We start from the raw sequence: 11,319 nt of genomic DNA, 5'->3' as shown, positions 1-11,319 counted from the left end.
GCGCCGCCGCCCCGCGCCCCGGCAGCCATGCGGACCCTGCGGCCGGAGCTGGCCTCCCTGCTCCTCCTAGGTAAGAGCCGTCGCCGCGGCGGGGTGGCGCGGGAGGTGGTGGTGGTGGTGTGTGTGTGGGGGGGGCAACGTCCAAAATATAAAAATAAAAAAAAATAAAAATCGGGCTCTCCTTTCGGGTGCAAGCACCCCCGCGGGTTGCCCGCACCGGCGCGCAGCGCGGGTGTTGGGGGCCGGGGGCTCCGCGCTGAACTTGCGAAGCGCCGCGGCGGCGCTGGGGGTGCCGAGCGGAGCGGCGAGCCCCGGCGGCTGGACGTGGTGGGTTTTCCTGCACGGTGGGAGCCGGGAAGATGCCTCGGGTAGGGTCGGTTCTGCTGTGGGCTGCAGAAACGGTTTCCTCTCGGTGGCTCTTGAAGACTGCGCGGAGAGAAAGCACARTCCCTGCTCCCTGTAAAAATGCCGTTTGGTTGCTTTGTGCTGTCTCGCCCAAACTCCCCCTGTACTTCCACGGGCTGCAGGTTTCGTTCTTCTCTTCCTGCCGCTGATTCGTGCGCCGTCAAACATCTGCTTTTGTCCCATCGCACTAGTGCCTGCTTAGTGGATGACTGTACATAGCTCTGTAGAGCACTTGAGGATCCCACTGCTGGGTGAGAGGAGCCGTAGCAATGCCAGATCCTTTCCTAGAAATTTGGGAATATCAGAATGCAAGACAACTTAAAAATACATACATACATATATATATATATATATATACACACACACACATATATATAATTTGCAACAGTACATCTGCTTAGCTTAGTATTAATGAGTCAATAAGAGTATTTGTGGAAAATACAGTGCAGCATCTTTGCACTGTTTTCCACCCATATACATACATGGAAGCCTTAGGGTTACTTTGATTTTTTTTCCCCTTTTTAGTAAGATTTTCTGCCAGCATTCATGTTCTTGAAGAAAAAGGAGCAGAGCTGACAATCTTAYTGTCTTAAGAGTTGTCACATGCCTGCTCTGCCAATTTGGAAACTGTCTTTACTTGAATTGCAGTCATGCCTCCATGTCTCTAATTTGTGTGTGTRTGTGTGCACGCGCGCGCGTGTGGTTTCTCGTACCGCCTGTCTTTAGGGAAGGCAAAGAGAGATGACCCTTTGAAATGGTTTTGGAGAGGGTTCAGACTTCCCTTAACCAGCAACTTTCTCCTCCCAGTTTGCTGGGAACCATCTGAAAGCTAAGTTTATCCAGGATTACTTTGCTGCGCGGTTAACAGGCAGTCTGTCCTAGTCTGCAAGAAGGGTGTAGATGGACTGAAACTGCTGGCTGGCTTGGCGTTGAGCGCTGAATCCCTCTAGTTGAAGAACAATAACACCCTTCTGGATCAAAGAATTCCTAATATGGAGCGTGCGGGTGCCGGTGTGGTGTGGGGTGGCCCTGGCCGATGCGGTGGCACAGCAGCAGAGGGCATCACGTTGCTGGCAATTTCCACACGAGGCGGTGCAGAAGCGGCACCCTGTCCGGCCGCCGCTGTGCACCCCACTTCACGCCAACCCGCCCAGCCCCATGCCCTTGCTGGGTATCAAGTGGAGCRTTACTTCCCGCTCGTGGGAAGCGGCTTTCTGGTTTTGACCCAAAACTGGATGCAACTTCCGTTCACCCGCCACAGCAGGCGAGGTGTCAGGGTCTTCCGTCACCCTGACAACTGGTCGCTTTTCAGCGGTCCCCAAATCCCATGTACACACCTGGTTTGTAAAAACACTGCTTTAACTCCTTACTTTAAACATAAAGCTGTATTTTTAACAGTAGGCAAGGTACTGCCTGTGTGCTTGGAGTTAGTTATCTTTTGTTTTTTTTCACCCGGATTTCTTTGAACAGTTGACATGCATTTTGCCACGCGGCTGATTTTAACATAACCTGATACGACAATGCCTCAACGCCTGGAGTTGCACRAAAGTGCTTTAAGTTGCTGGTTTTCAAACCAAGGCATCATTGGACTTTCTGGGGGAAAGGCTGGAGTAAAAAGCCTTTTTCATAATGTAAGTCTTCAACTGGATAAAAAAAAGAGCCATAGCTTTCCAAACAAATAATGCTGTGATATATGGCTAAGGTACTATGGGGTGACTATACTGAGAAAGAAGTACARCTCAATTTTTCCTTACCTTTTTGCAAACTCATTAGAACTGTGGTTATGGAAAGAGCTGGTGGATGATATAATGTAATATATCAAGCCTTAACTAGCTAACAGAATCCAAGTAACTGCAAAAGCAGGGTTTGAAAACCCACATCTGGCCTGTGGGTGTAACATTTGTAGATCTGTGCTGTTTTTTCCCCCTCTTGCTGCAGTGTTTGTTACAGGGTTCTTTAAACAAGTGGCACTTCATCACAGCAAGTACAAAATGGGAAAATAGAGCAAGTGCTGTAAATAATCCTCATGCAGTGATGAGGCCATTAATACTTGGGCCAGCCAGTGCTAATCCTATGTATAGTTGCAAGATTTACCTTCTTTTTTTGCAGGGATGCATAGTCTGATACTACTCATATTTATTGTGTAATATATAGGAAGCACAATAGGCTTCTGGGGAATGCTGAATTCATTCATGTTGGTGACTGGTTTATGAATAGTTCTGTTTCTGAGTCTCTCGCCGTACCCAGAATACCACCTGTGAATGCAATTTACAGCTCTTTGTGTTCAAACATTGCATATGTATATATGTACATAGACTCATTACCCTCTTCCTCTCTCTATTCATGCATAGTAATTGGTGATTTATTTGTGATTCCTACAGGGGAGCRGAGCCAGCGTAAGGTCTTGCAACAGCAGATCGCTTGTAAATGGCATATTGGGCTGAAATARTGATGCCGAGGTGACTCCTGAAGAAACAAGGGCTGCTTTTGAAAGGCCCGTCTCCCGGTGGAGTCTGCCTGCTGGGGAAGGGGAGCAGGCTGGGCAGTACCCGCGCGTGGTCTGGCTGCTGCTCGCGCGCTCTGCTCTTCCACCTGCATGCTTTGCCGCTGCTGCCTGGCTGGGAGCTGGCAGGGATGGAAAGAGAGCAGCGGCTGCAGCATAGTAGATGCAAGTGAACGTAGATGTGATGGAGCAGAGTGCTGTTTGGTTGGAGGGAAACAGACGGCGAAAACAGCAGAGTGGGTGTTTTCGTACATGGGGTTTAGGGTTGTTTTTGTTTACTGAAGCTCGCGGTCCAGGAGTGCTGGTGGTGCCTCATCTGCTCCGAGACGCATTGTTAGCAATGGTGGCCAAGATCGTGCCTCCTCCATCTGTCTCTGCCCAAAACGCGCTGCCGCCAGCCGCCTTTTCTCAGGCAGATCGTGCTGCCATCCCCTAGGACCTTGCTGCCTCTAGATCCCCTTTGTGGACGGTGCAGGACTCGCACTGATCCCACCCGGGCTGCTGCTGGGCTTCTTGCAGAGACCCTGCCAGGCTGAGGCTCTGGACATGGCGCGGTCCGCCGCTCCGTTCCCGCCTGCAGTTCAGCAGGGCTTTTGGGGGACCTGTGTGTGTTCGGAGACTGGGCATCTCTCGGTGCAGTGCCACATCCTGCATCTGTCGGCGCCTGGCTGGCAAGCGCTGGGCCAGACTGCGTGGCATCCTGAGGCTCCTGCAAATCCTGTTTGTTTGTACAGGAGGTTTTGGTTTATGCGCGTTGTTGACTTCTAGTTGACCTTCTGTCAAGTTAGACTTTTTTATTAAAGCAGTTTTTATTGTAAATCGAATATGTACTTGGAACATTTTTAACAGATCCATTATATAAAATGAAAGGCAGAATAAACAGCTGTGCAGACCACGAAGAGGGGAACAAGAAATAGAGGATCATACAGAGTTTGGGAAGGAGAGAATTGCATCTGTATTGGGAGACTTATTGAATGTTTAGCAGCAGGGAACGGCTTTTTTTTTCCTTTTTTTTTTCTTTCTAAAAAAAAAGAAAGAGAAAAAGAGGTTCTTCCTTTCCATCTCTTTCTTGGCCTTCTTTCCTACCTCTACAAAATCAATCACTTATTCAGCAGTTGACCTAAAGGCTATACTGTCTAGCATGAAGCCAGAGGTGTATCCGTTGCTTTACACAGGTGGATGAATTGGAGTGCTGTAAGGTGAAAGCATGCTCCTCGCTGTGTGCTAGTTAGCAATCTGCAAAGCCTGCCCAGGAACTTCTTGCACCAGGAAAACTGCCTGAAAGGAAGGGGAAGATGTTTCAAATATGATTGAGTTTTCTTCTTTTTGCTAGGGTTTTTCTGCTTGTGATTTAACTTCCCTGATTGTATCAAGGACATTCAGGCCCTGGAGCCAATGCCTGGGGAACTGCAATATTGTGACTTGCCTCTRGCTTTTAAGTTCCTAAATACTCCTTAATACAAACCTGCTAAATTTGTTTTGACACTGTTCTTATATTGGCATCTCTTTTCTATTCTTATATAATACTCTTAAGGAATAGTTCTCTGGTTAACTGTTCAGAGACACTGAGCATCTGTTTTTTATTAGCTACACAGAGACTAATAATACTGATGCCTTTCTAGACAAATGGGGTTCAATTAAATTGCATGGCAAAGAAGTTCAGTCTGCAGCTGCCTTCTGTGGGCCTAGTATGTCTGTGTGTGTGTATTTGTAGTTTCCAGCTCTAAGCTATTACTTACCCCACCTTCATCACTGTACTGAGAACATGTTTCCAAATGATGTATGTTAGTAAGCTTTTTGTCGTTAGGAGATTTAATTAGAAAATGGCAATGAGACAAGAAGAAATCTTGCCTTTCTAGCTGCTGCTAAAGTCACATTTCAATAATCTGAGAGTAATTGAACATGAGCACAAAACCAAACCATCTCAGTTAAATGAGAAGAGGCTTTTCCCAAAAAAGGGGAGCACGGTACTTGCACAAGCACTTAAAACCAGCACTGCTCCTGAAGGGAGCTGCTCCATGCTTGTTCCTGCCTGGCATGAAGAAGGGAGGGTGCAGGCAAGGCTGCTACCACGGGGAACTGGTTTGGGGGTTGAAAACTAGCTCAGCAGAAGAAAGCAAACATGTAGAGGTATTAGGGAGCCTATCTGACTCCAAAGAAGCTCCATTTCTCACATTGTTTCCTGCAGACGTTTACAGGGACCCAAAGGAAGGGGTGTGCTGGGGAGTCGAGGGGCATAAGGGGCTGGTGGGTTCACTTGACAGCGCTGCTGGGTCGTGGTAGTTTGCCAAGCACACGACAGAGCTTTGGCACTGTGGGTCCTGGGCATGCGAGTGATTCCTCGGCCTGACCAAACAGGTGAGGTAAGTCAAGTGTCTGACCACAGTTGCTGCGTGACCAGTGTGCTAGCAGATCTGCCTTGGGTAGCGTTTTTTCTGCAGTTCCTGGCTGAAGCTGTTGCCTGTACCTGCCGGTGGTGACTGCTCTCCAGTTCTAATCTGTTGCTGGTGTTTCCTTGCTGTTCCCAGGTACCTTTTGCCTTGTGCTAGGTGAAAGGTCTGCAGGGAAGGAAGAGGTAGCCTGTTGTTACATTATTCAGAGTGGGGAAAAGATGACAGACAAGCCAAATGAAAGCACATGGGAGGAGAAGGAGGGTGAGGAACCCAGCTGGTTAGAAGGATAGATGAGAACAGGCCCTGGAGGTTGGGTCTCACCTAATGCTGGGCCTATCGCCACCACACCCATAACTTTTGAAGTATAAGGCTCCTGAATGCAAAAGAGATGTAGATAGTGAGGATTCAAGTTCATTTTTTTGTTCCAGAGTGATGCACTTACTGCCGTGCTTGGCTGACTTCTCTTTCCTTACCCAGTGATTGAGCTAGTGATTCCATTTGGACTTGAAAAACCACAGAGTGCTTTCCCTGCCTCTTCTGATCTTGCCAGCAGTAAGACTTTGCCTATCAGGAAGGGAATGCTGCTGCAGGAATAAGGAGATTCCTGTGCATTTTCTGGTAACAAAGTTGCCTCCATCAAGATGGCAGAAACCATCCAGATCCAGAACCTACACTGTGAAGAAATCTCTGGGGTGGCTACACAACCACTAGCTACATCTAGTGTTATTCAAGTAACAGTTGTTTGGTTTGGTATGCTGGGTTTTGTTTTTGTGGCCCTTGCAAGGCAGTTCCTGGGGAGGCTGAAATGGTTGGAAGTGATGTACGGTTCTTGCTGCCAAATTCTTTTGCTTACCAGTGGCACAAGTTTGGTATGTGTCTTGTTCACCCCTCTGTTCCTTACTCTGGATGCAAAGCAGCAAGGCACTGATAGCTTCGTTGCCCAGCAAGCAGGTTCYCTTCTGAAGTCCCTGCTGTTACAGGGGAATAGCAGGGAATGGGTGATGCATCTGACTTCTCTGCCCTGGTCTTTCTGCCTGTGACACACTGTCACTTTTATGACATTTGGTCTTTGTTCGGAAGTTGATAAGCTTGTTAAAGGGAGCGGGGAGCACAGAGTGAGGTAGATGCATTGTTCTGTGGACACTATAGAGCTAAATGTCTATCATGCATTTGAGAAGAAATCTGCTATGACCCAGGCTGCTGTGTGAAGTTGGAGGTTTCTGAGGCTTTTAGAAAAAATGGAAACTTGACGATGAGATACTGAGCCCCCCAAAAAGAAGAGGTTTTCTACTTGCCTTTCAGGTAAAGAAGGGCTGTGATCTCTTATTGCAGCACTGATGTGGAGACTGGGCTGCTTGGWTAAATCAAGATTTTACTTCTTAGGTAAATCTTGCCATCTCCATTCAGTATGATCACCAGAGATGTAAAAATCTGGCCTGGTTCCTCTAGATCTCTCTGAAAGCGGAGCTGAACCTTGAGTAAGAGGCACAGGAGAAGGCAGATCTGTGACAGAAAACTGAAGTCATCCAGAAGCTTACTGCTCCAGAAAGCCATACTGCTGGGATCTGGTACTTATTAACTAAAGTTATCCAGTACCTAGTATCTAACCATAGGGATGTGGCGGTTTGCCAGGCTGAAATTACYAGTCTCGGTGTTGGGCCTTGTTGGTTGCTTCTTGTCGGCTTGAAACGCGAGTTCCCAACAAGCATGTGTGCCAGCCCTTCTAGCCTTGTTTCTTCTTACAGCTATGTAAAGTCTTTGTGGTAATTATAGTACTTACTAATATTTATTCCCTTCTAAGCAATTATCTGAATGCGTTTATTTCCAATGTGCTTTCAGAGTACTCTGCCTGCTCACACCATATCATTTCATCTCCCCAGCTCCATACTTTCTACTCTCTCCCTTCCCTTCACACAGTTCTTCATCCTCAGCTTCCTTTGCCTCCTGAATATGCTTTACTTTTCGCCTCCTGGAAATTCCTGTACTGTGTCTTCCTGCTTTCCTGTCTAGTCCCGCTATAGAGGCGGGATGTTTGCTCCCTCTTGCAGGGGTTTGTTGTTTAACCACCCTGCCTGGTGCTGGGGCACTTGCAGGGGAGAGCATGGATACCGATAGAAACTGGCTGGCGTTGTGCCATCTCTCAGCTTTCTGCTGACTGCTTGTGGCCTGCAGACAATATCTTAAGAGCCACCGCTGAGGAGTTTGACCTTTATGCCTGCAGCGTTATCCAGCATTTACAGCGGGAGTCAGAGCAYGCAAATTCCAGTGCTCTTTCTTTTCCTGATCTGTGATATAATCATAGACAAGTTGTGCTCTCTCTCTGCTCTCCGTGCCTTAAAATACAGAGAGTGACTTAAAAGATATCCTGGGATTTTTGGAGGAACGGTGCAGTATTAGATTTAAAGTTTTGCTCGCTGTTGTTAAACAAGCAGGCCACCTTTTTTCTATGCGTGTTGGGAGTGCAGCGCAGAAGAGATTGTTATGCCCTGATTGATTTCACTGTTGATGCTGGGAAAAGAAGAAATCGATTTCTACTTTGTACTCTCTGGTGTTGCTTACCTGCACGCATTCTCTCACTTCTCCAGCTGGCTTGGTGCAAGAAGGCTTTTGCCGTGTGAACGGGACCCCACTAGGAAGAGTGGCCCGCGTGACTGTAGCTTGGAGCTGCCGTAATTCACCCTCAGCGTTAAGCAGCGCAGTTAATCCGTGGGTCACTGACACGTAGAGAGCTGTTACGTCTAATCAGTCCCATGCCATGAGCTAGTCGACAATTAAATCTAAGCCAGTATGTGTASCTGCCAAATCCTTTAAGTTGCCAAGCACTAGCTCCTTTCTGCTGTAAATAAGGCAGACCTGAAGATGATMAGCTCCAGGTGTCTTGTCTGCAGCAGGGACTGCACCAGCTCAGCCCTGGACTGGGTGCCRCATCCCTGGGCCATGGGGCACTGATCCCCTGCCCCGTGGGCAGAAGGGTCTGGTAACGTGGGAGCCAAGCAGCTGGGGGGAGAAACTRGAAGCTGGGAAGTAGTAAAAGCCCAGATGCCCACTAAGTAAAAACACATCTCTGTGAAGCCTTTCCCSAGCCGGGTGGCAGAGCTGCCTCCAGACAGCCAGACATCGGGGGCTGGCCAGGGGCTGAGTAGGTAACTGGCTCCTRTGCAACTCTCGGTGTAAATCTACCTACTTGTCTTAGTAGGGGGATATCAAAACGTCTTCCTCTTTCTCATCTCAGATAGTGCTTCCCCTCCTACACCCCATCCCCTTGGCGAGGTGTTGCRAGAGCTATGTTCGGAGGTGGGCTCTCTCATATGTTGTTGTTGTTAAAGTATAGGAGGGCCCTGTGTTCTTGGTCATGTTTAATCCTKTGCTGAGATGCTTAGTTTTGCTTCGCTCTTTCCTTGTTTCTGCTGCTGTTACACCGCATGTGCTCTTCTCACATTTTCCACTTGTGCCTGCAGGTCCCTTCCTTAGCCCCAGGATAAACCCTTTCTCCTCAACAGTGAGAGCTCTTCTGTGGTGTGCTTAAAAATGCATTTTCTTCCACTGCTGAAGATGCAAGAGAGTTGAGGCAACAAAGTTGCTTCCACTGCACATTCTTTTAGCTTTGTGGGGCAAGTCCTGAGAAGACAATATCCCGGTTATCTTTTGCATGGAATAGCTCTGCAAAAGTAAAGGATGAGTGCAGCCARTCGCTGTGCACACTAGGCTGCAGTTGTTTTGCCTTGGCTTGAGCATCACTGGGAGTTTGATATGGGAGCTTTGCTGCGCCCTAACCACAGTGCAAAGGAAGGGAAACGTTTACTGAAGCAAATTCATAAAATTGCTTCTGGCCTCAGTACTTGGGCTGACTCTCCTAATGCCAGCAAGAAGTGTCATATCCCTGATAAGTCGCAGCAGCCTGAGCCGACTGAGCTCAGTGTTGGCCCCTGTGGTGTCCTCCCTGCAGGGTCCTCTCCTTATTCTTGTGTCGGCACCAGAGCCCCTCCATGAGCCATTGYAGAAGGGTGAAGTGACAGGAAAACCTTCATGGAAGGGAGCTGAGCTTTCTCCTGGGGCGGAAAGCAGATCGCATAGTTGTGCCAAGTCAAGTTGCATTAAACTGCAGGGGACTGTGAGGCAGGTGAGGGGTTGTTGGCCCAGACTCGAGGAGGCACCTCTGTGGAGATTCCTGGAGGCCTACCTTGTGCTGGCCAGGTGTCTCCTCTGTTTCTTCTAAGTATCATTTGGATCACAGACGGGGTGATCCTTTCCTGGTCCTTTGGCTGGTTTGTTTTGGGGGAGGACRTAGGGGAGAGAGGGCTGAGTGTGAGGGAACATTTTCTGTGCATCGAATGCATAATAGCTGCGCTAATGAATCCATTGGGATGTGTTACTAAAAGCATCCTAATGATCTTGATATAATGGGTATGAGCCTTGAAAAACTACTTTCTGGGAAGCTCCACCCAGGATTTTGTTTGGTGTGTGGAGGAGGAAAGTGGRGATCTCTGCAGAGGTGCACAAGGCGGCTGGAGCTGAGCCCTGTGGAGCACGGTGGTGCCAGGGCATACTGTGAATTGGGGAGAGCTCAAGAGGGCGAGATGTGTGGCTTCGGTGTTAGAGGGACATAACTTAGGAGAACTGGCCCAGCACCAACTGGTGCAGTTCTCTGCAGTACTTCTTCTGCAGTACTGGCTGGTACTGCAGAAGTATAGATCACTATCTGTGCAGCTGTGTGGAGGCCACTTTACATCCCTAAAAGTGACTTAATCCAAGGAAAGGGTGGTAATTTTCTTTATGGAGATGTCTGGGTTTTGGTGCAAGAGAGGGAGATGTGCAGGAGTGTGGCCCCAGCCAAGGTGAACTTCTGATGGGTGCTCTCAAGGCTCGGCTCTGGCAGTGCGTATTGGGGGCTGACATGGGGCTCAGGCCCCAGTGGCTAGGGCAGGGGAGCAACTYCCCGACTGGCTTGCCTTAATGACCCTTCCTGACATGCTACAACCTAACCTCTGGATAGGTGGTGGCCTGAGAAAGAAGAGGGCCACTTCTTGGCTGCAAAAATGACAGACCGTTGTATCAGAATAAATAACCTGGTAAGACTCCCTCAACCTCTGTCCTCCTCTGGTGCTGCCTGAAGAGTCATATGAGAAATGAGAGTTCACCACGTGCTGGGGAACTCTCACTCAGGCTGTAGCGATCCATGAGACTGGCAGTGGTGAAAGCATAAAAATGGAGCTGGCAGAAATCCAGTTTTCAAATGGACATTCCAATTTAAGATCACATATGTGCTTACAAGTGCTATGTTGCAGGTTCTTGTAATTTCTGAAGGAATCTGCATCAGTTTCTGAATCATCCTTGTGAGGCAGAAGCAATTCTTGAGTGCAGGGTGAGGGAAGGAGGCTTCTRGGGAAGTGTGCTAGTGAGCTAAATGATGGGAAGCCAAAAATAAATTATCAAAAGAAAGAAATGAGAAATTAACAAAGCTGAACGGGTGCAGGTAGTTCTAAGAAAAGGGTGTTGTATTTGAAAGTGTATTTTTGATAATCCATTTGCTTAGTCATTTTACAGATAACTTAGCTATTTTTACCTTCTTTGCTTTGATGACATTTCACTGTCTATGTAATGTTTTAGCATCTGCATTCTCTCCTAGTGTACAAGCAAAACGTATTTGCTAATTTTGAGTTGGCTTTGTAGACTTGCTCTGCCTCTTGGCTGTGAAATAAGTAAGAATACTGTTCTTAAAAACACTGCTTTACTTTAAAGGTGCATAGCTAGCACTATTCCCCTTCTAACCCTCCTCCTTTTTCTTTTTTTTTTAAAAAGTCTCCTATGTCTGCAATAAAATTTGAATGGGGAATATATTCCCTTGCCTTTTTAAGAATAATAAAGACTGTGCCCTCAACTCCCCAAAATGGAAAAGTAGTGCTATTTGGGCTGCGCATAGTAATCTATTGGGGAATGAATGCCAGATCAAGGGCATTTGCAAGTTCTTCTTTCTGTGTGTTTGCAGGCGCTGTGGCACTGCTAGCAGGTTACTCACAA

General features: G+C 47.8%; 1 protein-coding gene across 2 annotated transcripts in view; it reads left to right on the top strand.

Annotated features, from left to right (window-relative positions):
• Window positions 1-6: 6 nt before the first annotated feature.
• IGSF3 (immunoglobulin superfamily member 3) overlaps window positions 7-11,319 on the top strand; it is a 109,224-nt gene continuing 97,911 nt past the window's right edge. For both annotated transcript variants that reach the window (XM_085323061.1, XM_085323060.1), the window contains exon 1: window positions 7-70. In XM_085323061.1, coding sequence (XP_085179187.1) covers window positions 28-70 — 43 coding nt within the window. In that variant the 5' untranslated portion in view covers window positions 7-27. The remainder of the gene's footprint in view (window positions 71-11,319) is intronic.

This window comes from Rhea americana, unplaced genomic scaffold (assembly GCF_003343005.1).
Source record: "Rhea americana isolate MKP2758 unplaced genomic scaffold, rheAme1 scaffold_81, whole genome shotgun sequence".
Lineage (NCBI taxonomy): Eukaryota > Metazoa > Chordata > Aves > Rheiformes > Rheidae > Rhea > Rhea americana.
Note: the sequence above shows the minus strand (reverse complement) of the source record. Positions and strands in the feature narration are given on the sequence as shown.